Source organism: Camellia sinensis, chromosome 10 (assembly GCF_055761805.1).
Source record: "Camellia sinensis isolate YWXY chromosome 10, ASM5576180v1, whole genome shotgun sequence".
Lineage (NCBI taxonomy): Eukaryota > Viridiplantae > Streptophyta > Magnoliopsida > Ericales > Theaceae > Camellia > Camellia sinensis.
Genome location: NC_138970.1, coordinates 98,495,435 through 98,512,435, shown reverse-complemented (window position 1 = coordinate 98,512,435; position 17,001 = coordinate 98,495,435). Strand labels below are relative to the sequence as shown.

Sequence of the window (17,001 nt, the reverse complement as noted above, 5' to 3'; positions counted from 1 at the left end):
ATTTAATTTTTTGCATGGATAATATTCTCGATCAACCTTACTTTATGAACAAATTATCGAAAAATATCTGGTATCAATTCCTATTACAAGTCACAACAGCAACACCATCAGGTCCCCTCGGGTTCCCCCGACAGCAAGGATAAAGGAAAAAATATAAATAAATAATTATTTTTTAAGGAAAATTACCACCAAAAAAAAAAAAAACACTCAAGGTTGACTTTTATAACAAAATAAATTTTTAATTTTATCAATTTAAATCCTAAACTTTTTATTTATTTTGCAAACCATCACCTTATTTTCGTCAAGTAAAACTAATAAAAAAAATAATATTTTTGTCATTAAATTAAATATTGATGTACATAAAATATTTAAAATATTATTTTTTATTGAGTTTAATAAATAAAATATCATTTCTCGTTTATTTTAATAAACGAAAATAATCAAATAATTTAAATTGAAAAAAAAATAAATTTAAATTTTAAATTAACAAAATAAAAAATATATTTTATTATTAGAGTCAATGCCCACTTCTATTATATAATGTAATTCACATACCCACTTCTAATATATAATGTAATGTATGTGTCTGAATTTGGAAACTGAAATTGCATTTATCAATCTGTTGGGTGACGGTCAGTTGCAGTGCTTAGATAGGAAATAATGGAGAAAGTGGAGGCTGAAGGGTTGTTCGAGGGCTGTGAAGAAGAAGAAGAAGAAGAAGAAGAAGAAGAAGAAGGGTATGATGGTGTTGTAGTGGGGTCTGGATATGGTGGTTCAGTGGCTGCTTGTCGGATGTCAATGGCCGGAATAAAGGTGTGTTTGATGGAGAAAGGCCGGCAATGGCAAGCTCATGACTTTCCCACCGACGTTTTCAAGTTAGTGTCCTCGGCCAGGATGGAAAACACCAACTTGGGTTTCACTTTTGGTCCCAAAGATGCTTTATTTCAGGTCATTTTCTCTTCTCTTCATATGCATTTTTGTTTATGCAATTATCATATTTATAACAACAAATTATATATATATATATATAAACGGTTTTTTTTTAATTATTATTCAAAATATATAAACGGTTTGATTCTGTTTTAAATCGGAACAATAACTATAAAATCACGAATAATATAGTTCACCTATTTTAAAATTCAAGGCTTCGTTTGGAAAGTGGATTGACTTTTTGGTTTTTTGATTTTTTTGACTATTTTAACCTGGGTTAAAAAGCTTAATTTGATAAGGGCTTTTTGACTTTTTTAGCTTTTTTTTAAGAGAAAAGTGTAATGATTATGGGTTTGATGTGACGTTTTGTTTTTTGTGATTAAAATAGTCTATTTTGTCTTCTGTAGTTAAACTAGCCAAAAAAACTTGGAAACCAACTTGCCAAACGGAGCTTTAAACCAAACTGTACAATTTAATTTGAATCCAACTGATCTGCAGTATTTTAATTATTTGCCCAGCCCTATTGCATTACATGCAAGAGGCAGGCCACATATATACCACCTACTGAAAAGTCGCTTAGAATTTTAATGGAAAATGATCAGAGTTGAATAGATATGAATGGGCTTGCAAGGCCATGAGTTTGAATCATTACAACATCTAAGAATTTTAAAAACTAAATAATTTATCTTTTAAAAGTGAAAATTTTGTTATAAAAGACATTTAGAGACCAATTTCTATCGTCGTGAGGATAATCGCTAAAATGTCGTTCCAAAAAGTCAAAAATAAGACTTTTAGTGACAAAATTTTGAAAATGTCACTAATAAATATACTTTGAGGGGCAAAATAATTTGGTTTCAAAAGAGTTTATTGTTTGAGACAAAAAATTTGGTTCCAAAAAGAAAATAATTCATCACTAATATTCAATTTTCATTGCTAAAAATATAATAACGATATTTTTTACAATGAAAATATTTGATCCCTAAAAATAATTTTATCCCTAAATTTTAGTGCTTAAAACCTTAATTTTTTTTTTTTGATAATGAATTCTACTTCATTGGAATAACCATACATTTTTCGTAATAGTAGACAAATCAGAGCAGCTTTATACACAAAGTTGGGTGTAATTACCGCGTGAGGATCCTCTAGAGTGATCCCTCTAGAGTGATCTCCTGCAGTAAAGGATATAGGCGTGACACCTGCCTCACTAATGGAATTAAGGGCTGTGATCAATCCTCACCAAAACGACGTCGTTTTGGTGAGGAAATTAAAAAAAAAAAAAAAAAGAAATAAAAAACCTTGAACAGAATGAGGAGAGAAGATAGAGATTCCATGGCCAAACCCCCCCTCCTCAGAGGTGGCGGCCACCTGGTCCCCCACCCTCACCGACCGCCGCCAATTGCTCCCCAACTCTCCTCCGGCCAACCACCCTTTCCCCACTCCTCTGCCTCCATCCATCGCCGGAAGATAACTATGAAATTTGTCGGAAAAAACTGTTTGAAAAAATGCTTGGTCAGGAAAAAAGAAAAAAACAGTGTGTCTGTTTGAAGTAAAAAAAACAGAGCATGGTCTATACTATCCATTTGAGTGAAGCAAAAAGAAAAAAAAAAGGGAAGAAAAGTTTAGAACAGGAAACGGATCTGTGGTTTGCAAATGCGATTGAACCAAAGGTGTTGGAGTGGCGGCGGCAGCGGAAGAGATCGAAGACGAAGGTGAAGGCGTTGACAGAAGATCTTCGCGGCAGCGGCGGAGCCATGCCGGCGACGTCCTGCTCTTCTCTCATTCTCTCAGCCTTTCTCTCTCTCTCTCTCTTCTCTCAGCCCTTCTCTTTGTTTTGAAATCTGAATTTTTGTTTTTTCAAATTACACAGAAAAACAACGTCGTTTTTGTCAGGATAAATCTCAACCCTCCGATGATCACTCTACGAGATCACTCTAGAGAAGAAACTCTAGAGGATCCTCACGCGTAATTACCACCAAACAGTAAGGGAAAATGCTTCGGACCCAGTGGGGGTGCTGGGGTAGGCTGTGATTGGCTCAAAAAAATTATTTATTTATTTTTTATTTTTAGCCAATGAGAGGCTGACACGTCGCTGGAGGTGCCACTGAGGGTCGGAAGCATTACTCAAACAATAAGTATAGACCTAATAACCATTATTCCAATAACCATTATTATAAGAAGACATCAAATTTAATGTAATTCTACCAAGTGTATATTCATCAATTTTTTCTCTCTCCATTATATTAAATTGTGTAATTATATATCACCCATTATTTCTAAAAAAATAATAATGAGTTTACACAAAATATGTTTATATAAATGGATACACATAATACCTTTGAGGAGATCAATAGTGGTACATGCATGGAATTAAAATAAATTACTGTGTGATTATTTATTTTAAGCATGATCAACATAACACCAAGAATAATATCAATCACATATTATATACTTTTTGTGCAATTTTTATATTTTAATTTTGTACGACTATCATTTTTCTAAGGCGGTTCAGGACTTTTATGGTTGGCAAAATCTTTTTAACCATATGAAAATGGCTAGTTTCCATAAAATACAATAACTCAATTTTAGTCGTATTGGCCGAAGTCAACCCTGCAGAAGTGGTTACATCCAAAACTTTACCAAGCGATTAATATTATAAATTTAGATTTAATTACTGATAAATTATTCAGAATTTTTATCTTGCGGTTCAAATTCATTTGACACATGAATCTTACACTACACAAATTCAATCTCAACCACATAATCTCTTTCGGAATAAATTCAGGATAGTTAAGGTGAAGTACATAGAATTATTCTTACCAAAATACTCTTATAGATTGCCTAAAAATTTCCCTAATTTTTGAAAAAGAAATACCAATAAATCCTATTTTGTTCTTCAGATTATTATTGAGTGTTATCAAATTTCAATATAGGCAACTAAATCTCATTTGTTATAAAATATTGTCAAAAGGTTCATTCTTCCATAATAAGATATCTTATTCTATTTTTACCCCTCATGTAATATGAGCAATAATTTCATAAATATTTTAATCCAACTAAAATTATATTTTTAATTATAAAAATTAAAAATAAAAATTATGATATTGAATTTATAAAAAAAAATCATAAATCACAATAAAAAAATTACTAATAAGTTTTATTTTGTTTTGAAAATTACTATTGAATTATATCAAATGTCAATATTAATAAAGAAGTCCTATTTTCTTTTTTACTTTATAAATTGTTAAAAAAATTCAATTATTCATAATTGTATATTTTACTTTAATTTTATTTTCTCATTAAAATATGAACCAAAAATGTCATAAATAATTTATTTTATATAGTAATAAAATTGTTTTAATTATTGAAATTAAACGAATTTTCATAAGTATAAGATTCATCAATTATTTCATGCATTGAAAAATATATAAATTTGTCATACTTTTCATAACTCATTAGAATTTTAATAGAATTATCACTTTTAGATTTGTTTTTATATATATATAATCATAATTTGAGATAACCAAAAATGATGTATATTATATTATAATTGTTTCGATCCAATTGTTATTTATGATTTTTTTAATATAATATTAATAATTTTTACAATTAAAATTTTTAATTCTAATTAAGTTAAAATTATTTATAAAATTATTGTTCATATTAAATGAGAAGGGTAAAATTGAGATAAGATATACAATTATGGAAGAATGGATCTTTTAAAATGGTGTATCTTATTTCAATTTTACTTTTCTCATTTACAATTGCGATAGAAATCTTCATACATACATGACTCCCACAACCTCCACTCTCATCTCAACTCCTCATAATGTGAGACTTACACATACATAAGTGGACTCCACACACATATCAAGGGCCAAAATTAAATTGGGGGTAATGAAACCCCCAAAAGAGAGAGTCCCAAACATTTGTGTAAAAACTATCAACTCAATAATAATCTTAAAAGCAAAATAGAAATTATTTGTACTCTCTCTGTCCCAAAATAATGGTCCCTTTTGGAGAATCTAACTTTTTTTTGATAGTACAATTATTGCATTTGAAAAAAGTTAATTTTTCAAAATTACCCTTTTGATAGTATATTTTTTGGGAATATCAATGTCAATATTGTACTTTTTATATTGTTTATTAATTTAAAAGAATGGCAAAATAAAAAATTTATATTATTTTTGTACTTGATTTTTGAAGAGGTACTAATATTTTGAGATAATAAAAAATAAAATAAGAAAGTAATATTTTGAGACGAAAGAATAGTAAAATTTATGCCTTCAAGATTTTACAGTCTTATTCATAAGGAAAGCACATTTCATGTGATAGGGACAGGTACATTCTCCAATTTTTTTTAATATTTTAATGAAAACATAATACCGAATACAGATAAACACAACCATGCATTCATCACCTGTACTCTCAAGTACAATAAAGTATAGGGCTGTGATTGGGGCCTCATATAGAGGAAGTGTCCAACTCACAAATCTCAAAATCAATCTTCCTTTTACACTGTACATTTATTAAGGAGAAATTACACCCCCCCCCAAACTTATACTGAATTGTTATATTTCCCCATATTCATTTATCTGTCCATTTTACACTTGCTTTGCAGTTAAATTCAATCAAACTTATCCGTTAAACCCCTTCTCTGCCACATCCAAAACATCATGCACAAATATAGACAAAGTTATATTCTGACTTAATTTTGGTAACTTTCTCACAAGAGTCTCACTCACCTTAGCATGGGTTAAGTAATTTAATAGTGAGCAAAAATTGTAAATATGGGTTAAAGAAAATTCTGTGCATTGTATTAGGTGTCTGTACAAGATGATTCGGTAGCAGTAGTGGCCTGCGGGCTCGGCGGAGGTTCACTAGTGAATGCAGGAGTGATGATACCAGCCCCAATCCGCGCAAGAAGGAATCCAAAATGGCCAAAAGAATGGGAAAAAGCTTGGGAGACGTGTGAAGCTTCTGCTTCATCCATGCTGAGAATACAAAGTGTTCCCATCATGTTTCCCAATGCCAAGGTCATGAAGGCAATAGCTGACGAACATGGGTTTGAAGAAACCAGCAATGACTCATTGAAGCTCAGTGTGAATTTTGATATAGAAGAACATCCATTCAATTCAACAAAGTTTCAGGAGATGGGCAGCTGTTTGGCATGTGGAAATTGTCTTGCTGGTTGTCCTTATAATGCCAAGAATTCTACAGACAAAAATTACTTGGTTTCTGCAGTACAGGTTTTTGTCCTTTTCTTCATATTTTTTTAATTACATTATATAATAAAAAAAAATAAGAAGTAATGACTTGCCATTTTTAAGAGATGTGAAAAACTAACTCCATATGATTAACTGTCGTGATGATTAGCATCTATAAAATGAATCCAATTCTCCAATAGCTTTGTACATCAAATGTTATGTGAACAGGATGAATTGAATTAGTTGCAATGCAAGTGAATGTTTTCACCTTGTATGCTAATCTTTTCTATCCTAAAATCAGATTTTGTGTGATTCAGGCAGGATGTACCATCAAAACACAATGCCAAGTTCAGTATGTGGTACAAAACCCAGATTACATTTGCGAAAAGGAAGACAAAGTTAGCAGTAAAAAAAGGCGGCGCTGGCATGTATACCTCAATGAGAATGACTATGTAGCATCTGATTTTGTTATCCTCTCAGGTAATATATAACACAGCTATAGAAAATCAAAATCTTGTCAGAATTTCTAGTCAGACAAATTTTATGAACTTTTTAAATTTTTTTTTTTCTTGAATCCTCTCTACAGCTGGAGTGTTTGGCACAACTGATATACTATTCCGTTCTCAAATGAGAGGACTGAAACTTTCCGAGAGACTTGGATCAGGTTTTAGCTGTAACGGAAACAATGTCGCTTATCTTGCTGGTAGCTCTGCACCATTGGGTGCTTATGCTTTAGACAAGAAGCAATTTACAAAGATACCTTTCCAGGAGAGGCCAGGGCCATCAATCTCTTCATCGTACACCTCTTCATTGGGATTCACAATTCAGGTTGAAGTCTTATGTTCATATATTTAGGAGTTCTTCTTCCATAGTCTCATTCGCGTTTGTGATTAATGTCAAAATTGATACATGTAGTACAATTTAAAAATATTAAGGCTGATAAGTATATAGGCATATATCACTTTACAATTTTCCAGGCTCTTAAACCTTTTACTATTTGGTGCAGAGTGCAGTACTTCCAGTGGCATATCCTTACCTTCTATTTAAAGGGATCTTAACTTATGGATGGCCTTCTGGCTATTGGTTCCTACATGGTGTTATAGACAAGCTCAAACATGTGTTAGGAATGAAATCTAGCAAAGCGATGGTTCTCAATGCAATGGGATATGATGAGTGTGACGGCCAAATAACATTTGACAAGGACACTAACAGAATTCACTTTCAGCCGCCCCATGATCATTTACTGCCTAAGAAAATTGGAGCGTTTCAAAAACTTACAAAGAAATTGGGAGGAATATTGTTCATGTCAAGGTATCGGAGCACGTCAGTTCATCTTTTAGGCGGTTGCAATGCATCATCAGACCCTTCACTAGGAGTTTGTAACCCCAATGGTCAAGTATTTGACACAAAGTCTCATAACTCAGTGCACCCCGGCCTCTATGTTTGTGATGCCTCCTTAATACCATGCTCTCTTGGCATAAATCCATGTCTAAGTATTGCCACAGTGGCTGAGCATGTAAGTAGGAACCTTGTGTCAGATGTTCTCAAGTACAAGAGCGACAAAGGCATGATTTTGGTAAATAACTTAGGTGATGCAAAGCCAGGCTCAATCACAAGTGTGAAGTTAGATAGCCACCTAAAATCAATGGTTGTGGTTAAAGAAACCATGAGAGGCTATGTCGGGGGTATGCCATGTACGGCTTATCTAAAGATGCAGATGAACTCTAGAACTCAGAAGGAATTGGATAGAAAAAGTAGACTTCACGGATTATCTCATCCTCTACTAAGAGGTAAAGTTGGAGGATATGTTTTATTTAATTCTGTGGAGACCGATAAATTACATATTGTAGATGGGGAGGTAGATTTGTGTGAAGTGGATGAAAGAACTCCGTATACGCAGTATATGCATTATACTCTTCTTCTTGCAGCTTCTTCTGGCTCAAGGTCTGATATGATCTAAACTTAAAATTTACCTTCATTCTGACATTATTTTTGATATTTTTTTCACATAAATAACAGAATGGCAAAAACCTTGACCTAATAATCTTGAGGTTATGGTTTCAAGTCATGGGACAACCACTTGTGCATTATGCCAACCCAATCTTTTTCCTCCCATACACATTAATGTATACTAATTGGGCGTTGGTTTTTTTTTTTTTTTTACAGATACATTCTTGAAGGGAAGAAAGTATTGAATCCTTATCTCTTTGGATCATTTGCATGGAGCCAGACAATGACAATGAATGTGACATTTAGTAAAGTCTGTATAGATAGTTCCAAGGAAGATATGCTGAACTTGAAAGGGAAGCTTAGTATTTCCATGATAGAGCTCCTGAAGTGCTTAGTAAGCCTAGAAGGGAACATGAAAAGAAGGTTTGTAGGTGTACTATTACAAAATCTTTACAGAACTTACATTTCACAGGTTCCACGAGGGAATCACAGGGACTTCAATCCATCAGAATTTCACCAAAAACCTTATCCAGAAAGTATTCTCCATGAGATACAAACAGGTACTCAAAATCATAAAAACCATAGATTTTGAGCTTACAAGTTCATTTGTACTTTAAATTGTTCCGACTCAATTCAATGTGGTAATGAACCAATACTTTTGGACAACTACAACTAAAACAATAATTATTCCTAGAGCACCTCATGGACTACATTAGTACTCTTGTTTTCTTTTCGTTTATTTAATCTTTTTTACCTTTGGTATCTTAGTTCTCAATTTACTATTGCTTCTTTGGTAATTGAACAGAAGACGGGTTTACCATAAGTTGCAAACAATGGAAAAGAGAAAAGAAACTAAATCCCGTTCTCCTTATCAATGGTTATGCCTTTGAGAGTTATTGCCTACCCACAGAACCAAATGATTTGGTTAGAACTCTACTAGAAGAAGGGCACGAAACATGGCTGCTACAACCAAGATTACACCCCTTGAATCCTTCAAATGACTTCACCATTGAAGATATTGGCAGATTTGATATACCTGCTGGTAAAAATAAAAATAAAAATTCTATTCTAAATGTAGTTACTTATTACCAACTAAATTTCTCTTTCTACAAATACTTTAACTCTTAATTTTATTGTGGCAGTGATCAATAAAATTCGTAAATTGCACGGGCCATTGATAAAAATACATGTGGTTGCACACTGTGCTGGAGGCTTAGCCATTCATATAGCTCTTATGGGAGGCCATGTCTCTGCAACCCATATTGCTTCTCTGTCTTGTACCAACTCTTCAATGTTCTTCAAGCTTACTACTTCATCCAAAGTCAAAATGTGGCTTCCCCTAATCCCGGTAAGCTTTATCTCTACCTAGTTCTCAAAAAATATGATAGGAAATTATTTTCCATCAAAAATAATTTGAATGTGGGAAAAATAATTTAAATATGGAAGCATTATGTTCTGATTCTTGAATCTTGAATCATTTGGAACTTATCAATAGTCAGATATCCACAATTTATTGACTTAAGCAGCATGTCTTCAGGTTATTGTAATTAAAAAGTTTGTTATATTTGTTTAGGTATGCATTTATTATTTATTTATCTATTTTTAAATATCTTGAATCAAATTGCAGATGTCAATGGTCATACTAGGCAAGAACAAGATCCTCCCTATGTTCAAGACATCAAAGGCAAGTTCACGACAACGGCTCCTGAAATCTATTGCTCGTTTGGTGCCACGTTACGAGAGATGCACTTGCGATGAATGTGAAGTCCTTTCTGGGATATTTGGCAACCCATTTTGGCATGACAACATAAGCCCGAGCATGCACTATTGGTTAAACAAACAAAACTTACCAAAGCTTCCAATGGCGGGATTTCCTCACCTTAGAAAGATTTGCAATGCCGGTTTCATTGTGGACAGTAATGGTAACAACTCATACTTGATACATCCCGAAAGAATGGCACTCCCTACGCTTTATATATCTGGTGGGCGGACTTTCCTTGTGACTCCTCAGACTACATTTCTTGCTAGCAACTACATGAAGTTGCACCATCCTGATTTTAGACATGAAAGGGTGGTTGTGGATGGTTTTGGTCATTCAGATTTATTGATCGGGGAAGAGTCCTATAAAAAAGTTTTCCCTCATATTATATCCCATATTGGATTAGCTGAACAAGGAAAAAATTATGCTTTGGGCAATGAGAGGAGAAGGCACAATACAGAGGCCTTAGCATGGGGTGGTGATCCATTAGAGGAAGGAAACAGAGGATTTTGTATTTCTCCTTTAGTTACAATCTGGTTGCCCTTCTTGTTTTTAGTCATGGTAGTTTATATTTTTCATTAAAAATCCTTTTGGTTGCCAAGAAAAGTTAGGAAAGAGAACGAATCAATCTTCATTAACAGATGAAAATAAGGCCTCCACTGAGCACAACTATTGGGCCTAGTTATTGTAAACCATTCAAGAAAGGATAGAATCTAATTGTTGTATTCTTTTGTTTTCCAGAGTTTCATATGCAACCAAATGGAGGGAAAATTTTGCAGAGAAGGAGAGAATTGTACACACTTGAATGTACTTGTTTTCATTTTATTGGACTGAAATGGTCAAATAAACATTTTAGGGCATGTGAAATAAATGATTTCACTATTTGCACATAGAATTCGAAGCAAGTCCATCCATTCGACATTGAAATCCTATGGAAAATGAAACAACCCTTTCAAGAATAGGACTGCAAATTGTCCTCTTTAAGTTTCTGGAAAAGCATGTTTTTTGGGAGCTCCAAGGCCATGTTTGTTTAGCAGGGTAGGGCCAGATTGGATTAATATGGGTGTGGGTCCCACTATACCTTGTTTAGCGATGATTTGGGAGGGGGTTTAACAGTGTGCGGGGCTTAGTAATCCCCTCAGGGAGATTAGTTTGGCTAGATTTTTGGTAGGATTAGAAAAATAGTAAGTGAATTGAGTCTATTTTATATTTAAAAAAAAAAAAAATTATCAAGTGCACCTGTTTATTTTATTATTTGTTTTAGTTTTTTTTTAATATAGAAATAATTTATTTATTTATTTTATATAAAAATAATTTAACAATCTCATCACTAACCATCTCTCGCACTATCATCAAAACAAACACACTTTTATTTAATCCCCTCACTAACAATCCCCATATTAACAATCTTTTAACTAACTATCCTCTCACTAACAATCACATTTAATTTAACTAGCGGTAACCCGTACCATGCACGGGCAAATAACAAAAAATGGTAAATAATGTTGAACAAGCTAAAAATTAACAATAAAATACTATGATATTTATTTAGATGGGTATTGAAATAATATATTTAGTGATCTTACTATATTTAATTAAATAAATTTTAGAAGAAAAAAAAGTTGTACTGAAAATTAAGAGTAAGAGTGAATTCTGTAAATATAAGATATAGATAAAAACAAATTAAGTTTAAATTTGAAGATAAACTATAAATATATATATACATAAGAAAATTAGACAAATCTTAGAAAAATGAGGTAGAGAGAAATTCAGTAATTGAAAAAAAAAAAAAAACAAAGTTGAAATTTAAAATTAAAAAATAAGATAAGACAAACTTGACAAGAAAAATAAAATCTAATATAACTCTAATAACAAAAGAAATGGAGAGGGTAATAATTAAAAAATTAGATAAGAGTGAAATGCTACTTATAATTTTTTAAAATTTGTAAAAAAAAAAAACTAAAATAAAATCGAGATAGTATGTTAAAAATCAGATAAGATTTAAGTGTCACTTATAATTTTTTAAAATTTAAATTTTGTGTAGTTAAAAAATAAGCAATTATGTTATCTTATTATACAAATTTTAACTCTATTTTGTGTCTACTACCTATAATTTAATCAAATTTTGTCTTCTAAAGCTACTTAATTGAAATAAGAAAGAATAAAAAATTATAAGAATATAGAAAGTGAAAATCAGATAAAAATAGAATAAACTTAATTAAAAATCAAAAGTAAAAATCAATCCTGTAAATATAAGATAAAGATTAAAAAAAAAATCAAATGCAAATTTGAAGATAAATTATACGAATATAGAAAGAGAAACTTAGATAAATTGCAAAAGTAAAAGAGAGCAAAAAACACAATATGAGATTTAAAACATGTGCTTCTTTTCACATAAGATGCTAAAAATCTTGCATAATTGGTTAAATCACCCGTTTAATTTCTTTAGAACGTTATTTTTGTTCTCCAATCTTTTTGCCTAATTTCATATTGTCATAGAAGTTAGGTTTTGAGATTTATAAATTTATTTATTTATTTATTTCAAATATCCTTGGGTAAGACATAAATTGATGAAGAAATTTGAATTAGAGTCAAACTCATCTTTTATTTTTAAATATTTTGAAAATCTTTTTTCTTTAAATATTTTGAAAATCTTTTATATCCATTGCATAAGTAATTAAAAAGTGAAATAAAAAATATAAAAAGAGATAAGAAAAATTAGGAAAATAGAATGAGAGAAGAATGAATGTGCCACGTAGGAAAGAGGTTCATGAGATGTTAGGACTGAGAGTTTTGATGAAGAAATTTGAATTAGAGTCAAACTCATCTTCTATTTTTAAATATTTTGAAAATCTTTTATCTTTAAATATTTTGAAAATCTTTTATATCCATGCCATAAGTAATTAAAAAGTGAAATAAAAAATATAAAAAAAGATAAGAAAAAATAGGAAAATAAAATGAGAGAAGAATGGATGTGCCACGCAGGAAAGAGGTTCATAAGATGTTAGGATCGAGAGTTTTGAATTTTTTAAGAGATCACTACATTTGCTTATATATATAGTATAGATCCGCCAAACAAACGTGTCCCAAGTATAACTGAGTGATAGGAGGACTGCGGAGAGTTCCTCAAGTCCTTGTAATCAAAATCAATTATTTTACTACAAATATCATATCCATGCTTAACAATTGCTAGAAACAACCGTTGGAGGAAGTCTAAGCAAGAATAAAGTTGTACAAAATTGGCTTACCCTAATTTGGGTGAGACCATATCTATATATAGTAAAATAAGATACACAGGAAAGAGGAATTAAATAATTACACAATCAAATCCTAATAACAAATCCCTAAATGCCCGTAATTTATAGAAATCACAGGATCTCCTAAATACACAATATTCTATATTCCAACATTCCCTCTCAAGCTGGATCAAAGATGTCAACCAAACCCAGCTTGCCAATGGAAGACCAAAGTAGGAATGGTCCTATATATTTGGCGAAGATGTCGGCAGTCTGATCAGAAGATGGAACAAATGAGGGACATACAATGCCAGCCCTAATCTTTTCTCGGATGAAATTAATATCAATTCAATATGCTTAGTACGCTTATGAAGCACAGAGTTGAAGGCAAGTAAGATGGCATACTTATTGTCGCAAAATAGCTTGGAGGAAATATTCTCCTCAAAGCCTAACTCAGTAAGAATGAACTGAAGCCATAGTAACTCACATGTCCCATGAGTCATGGCTTGGTACTTAGCTTCAGCTGATGATCAAGAAACATCTACTTGTTTTTTCCTTTTCTAGGACAGAAGATGGGTACCAAGGAAAATGCAAACCCTAGAAGTTGAACGTCTATCAATCAATGACCCTACATAGTCTACATCAGTAAAACAGGACAATCCTGTCTGAATCCTACCATTAAAGAATAAACCTAAACCTGGACATGACTTGAGATATCTCAAGATGTGATGAACAACATCAAGGTGAGCAGTACGAGGTGGATGCATAAACTAACTAACCACACTCACAGCAAATGTGAAATCTGGCATATATTAGTCAAATAGATCAAACGTCCTACCAATCTCTGGTGGCGAGATGGATCAGAAAGTAACTCACCAGACTCAGCCGAAAGTTTCAGATTCGGATCCATAGGAGTCAATGCAAGCTTGCACCCCATCACATCGGTGTCCCGAAGAAGATCCAAAGTATACTTCCGTTGGGACAATGATATCCCACTACAAGAACGAGCTACTTCAATCCCCAATAAATATTTTAGAGGACCCAAGTCCTTGATGTCAAATACTCGACTAAGCTCTTATTTTACCTTAGCAATACCAATGGTGTCATCTCCTGTAAGGATGATATTATCTACATAGACCAACAAAATAATACATCGACCATTGGACTAATGACGAATGAAGCATGTATGGTCAGAGTGATACTGAATAAAATAACAGAGATGAAACGATGGAACCATGCCCGAGGAGATTGCTTCAAGCCATAGAGAAACTTATGCAGACGACAGACCTTGCCAGCATACTTCCCCTCAGCCCAAAACCCGGGTGGAGGATCCATGTAGATCGTTTCAAGTAAGTTCCTACGTAGAAAAGCATTATTGACATCATGCTAATGAAGGGACCAAGAAGAAAAGGCAGCCAAGGAAATAAGTAAACGAACAGTGGTCAATTTAGCCACCGGTGCAAATATAGCCCCAAAATCCTTGCCAGGAACCTGGGTAAAACCCTTAGCAACAAGACAAGCCTTATATCGTTCCATTGTACCATCAGCCAAGTTTTTGACAGTAAAAACCCACTTGCACCTAACAGTCGTCTCACCAAAAGGTAAAGAGATAAGATCCCAAGTGTGATTATGCTCCAAAGCAGCCATTTTAGTTTGTAGAGCCGTAATCCATTAGGGATTCTGAAGAGCCTCAGACATAGACAGCAGGATAGAGACTGACTTAAGTTTTCCAAGAAAAGACCGATGAGAAGCTGAAAGGTTATCATAACATAAAAACTGGGAAATAGGGTGATTAGTACTACTAAACTAACCAAAACGATTAGGGGGACGGTGTTCAAAGGTTGAATAATGGGAAAAAGCTGGGGAGCAAATAGTAAAGGGAGTGCCTGGTCCTGAGGGCGAAGAAGATGCTGGAGGGGACGGAGCATGTGGGCAACGAGAGTATGTCTATAATGGCGGAGGACTGGCAGGTGCAGATGCAGGCGATGATGAGGGAGCAAATGAATCAATGATAGGAATAGGGCAAGCACTCGGTGACACAACAAGAGGCGGTGCACTCGAGGCGGAATCCTGCAACTCATGGTTAGAACCAAAAAATGGCGTATCTTCACAAAATGTGACATCCATAGGATGATAAAAATGATGAGTGTAGACACCCCATTTTTTACCGCCCTTAAGACTTGGACGTGACTGATGGTTTACATGGCGGAGAAAGGTGTGCAGGGAAAAGGTTCAGTTTCTTCGGCAAGGAGAGAATCAAATCTCGACTTCGTACCCTTTTTGGACCAAAACAATCTTGATCAAAAGATTTTAGACCTTAAAACCCTCTCTTTCAAAACGTTTTTGAAATAAAGTTTTTACGATGTTCCGAGGCTCACATTTTGTCGAATGTTGCGCTTTTCGGTAAACCGAGCAAGGACAAAGTGGAAATGAATGAAAGAGAAATGAAATCTTTGAAAAATCTTTCAAAACACCTTGTCTAGGGGTTTGGAGTTGAAGAAAAGAGGAGAAAAGAGAGGAAAACTAGTTTGGAAGTGGTTCAACATGAATCCGGGAGGACCAAAAACTGCGTGGCTTCACCGAAATAGGCATAACTCTTTTCACAGGAGGAATTTAGATGTGAGGCCATTACCATTGGAAATGAGACTTCCAGGGCTTCATTTCACACTCAAGAATCTCCTAAAACCAAGTCCGGGTGGGGGAGATATGGTTGGTTGAAGTCCGGTTGGACCGAATCTGCGCGACTTCACTAAAACAGGCATAACTTTTTGCACAGGAGGAATTTTAATGCAAGGTTTGCGGCATTGGAAAGCTAACTTCAAGGGCTTCATGGCCGACCAGCTTTAGACCTTAAACCTTTTGAACCCTGGTCGGCCGACCAAGGCAAGTGGTCGGCCGGCCACTTGAACTGGTCGGCCAGCTACCCTCTGTTTTGTCTCTCTGAGTGTGTTCCAGCTGTACCAGCTGGGAGCCATTTGCAGTATCTTCCATATACGTGTATGGAGGATCTTCAAATTTGTTTTTAGCTTCCAAGAGAAGCTTTAGACCTCTTTGTCTATATAGGAGGTCTTCTCCCTCCTTTGGGCTGGTTAGAAAAAAAACCAGCTGAGATATACACCCATTTCCCCTCTATCTCTCCACTTCAAGCCTCCAAACACCCTTGTTCTTGGCCATTTTACACTACAACTCCTAGCCTACCACCTCCACCATCCATTCCAGCCCCTTGAAGCTGATTTCTAGAGGTTGAAGGTTCACCAACTTGGTCCAAAAGCTCCAGCTTTGCTGCTCTTCAAGAGTAAGTGCCTATTTCCCTTAAACTTGCATTTTTTTACATGATTGGTTAGCCTTATTTGCAAGCATTTTTGGGCTTCGACCCAAACTGTAAAGTGTCTTATTTTGACCCCCTCTTCAACTTTGTTTAAGGGAAGTTTGCTGTTTGAGGTCATTTACTTCCCCTTATCCTCTATCTCTCTTTTAGGGCTATTTTTGCATGCTATTTTAGCCTTACTTGTGAGCATTTTCGAGATTTTCTATAAACTGAAAAAAGTCTTTCTTTGAAATCCTCTTCAAGTTTTGTTAAGGTGCCATTTCTGTTTGGGGTCATCTTCCTCCTATGCATGCCTCATCTCTTCATGATTAAGGCTATGCGTTAGAGCACTTGCATTGGCCATGGTTTGGCCTCTTAGCCACTGAAATCCAGTAGATTTTCAATGGCTTAGATGCATTTTTGAGGGCCAAAATTAGAGGAGGGTGACCCCCTCTCTCCTTGTCTTGTTTGGGGGTCTTTTGGGCCTTCCAAAGGGACCCTATTTTTCATGCATCGAAGTCATGTTTCAGGCCTCATTCTGTGAGTTTTGGGGTCTGCCTTGGCTCTGTCCAAGGCCCTTTTGGCCATATTTTATACCTATAATGCATGTGTAGA

At 34.1% G+C, this 17,001-nt stretch overlaps 1 protein-coding gene across 1 annotated transcript; it reads left to right on the top strand.

Annotated features, from left to right (window-relative positions):
• Positions 1-542: 542 nt before the first annotated feature.
• LOC114316585 (uncharacterized) lies at positions 543-10,714 on the top strand. The gene is made up of 9 exons (XM_082891906.1): positions 543-948; positions 5,751-6,176; positions 6,452-6,614; positions 6,721-6,962; positions 7,141-8,078; positions 8,301-8,644; positions 8,890-9,126; positions 9,227-9,432; positions 9,712-10,714. Exons 1-9 carry the CDS (start codon positions 661-663, stop codon positions 10,423-10,425), a joined length of 3,558 nt encoding a protein of 1,185 aa, XP_082748032.1. The 5' UTR covers positions 543-660; the 3' UTR covers positions 10,426-10,714.
• Positions 10,715-17,001: the final 6,287 nt, after the last annotated feature.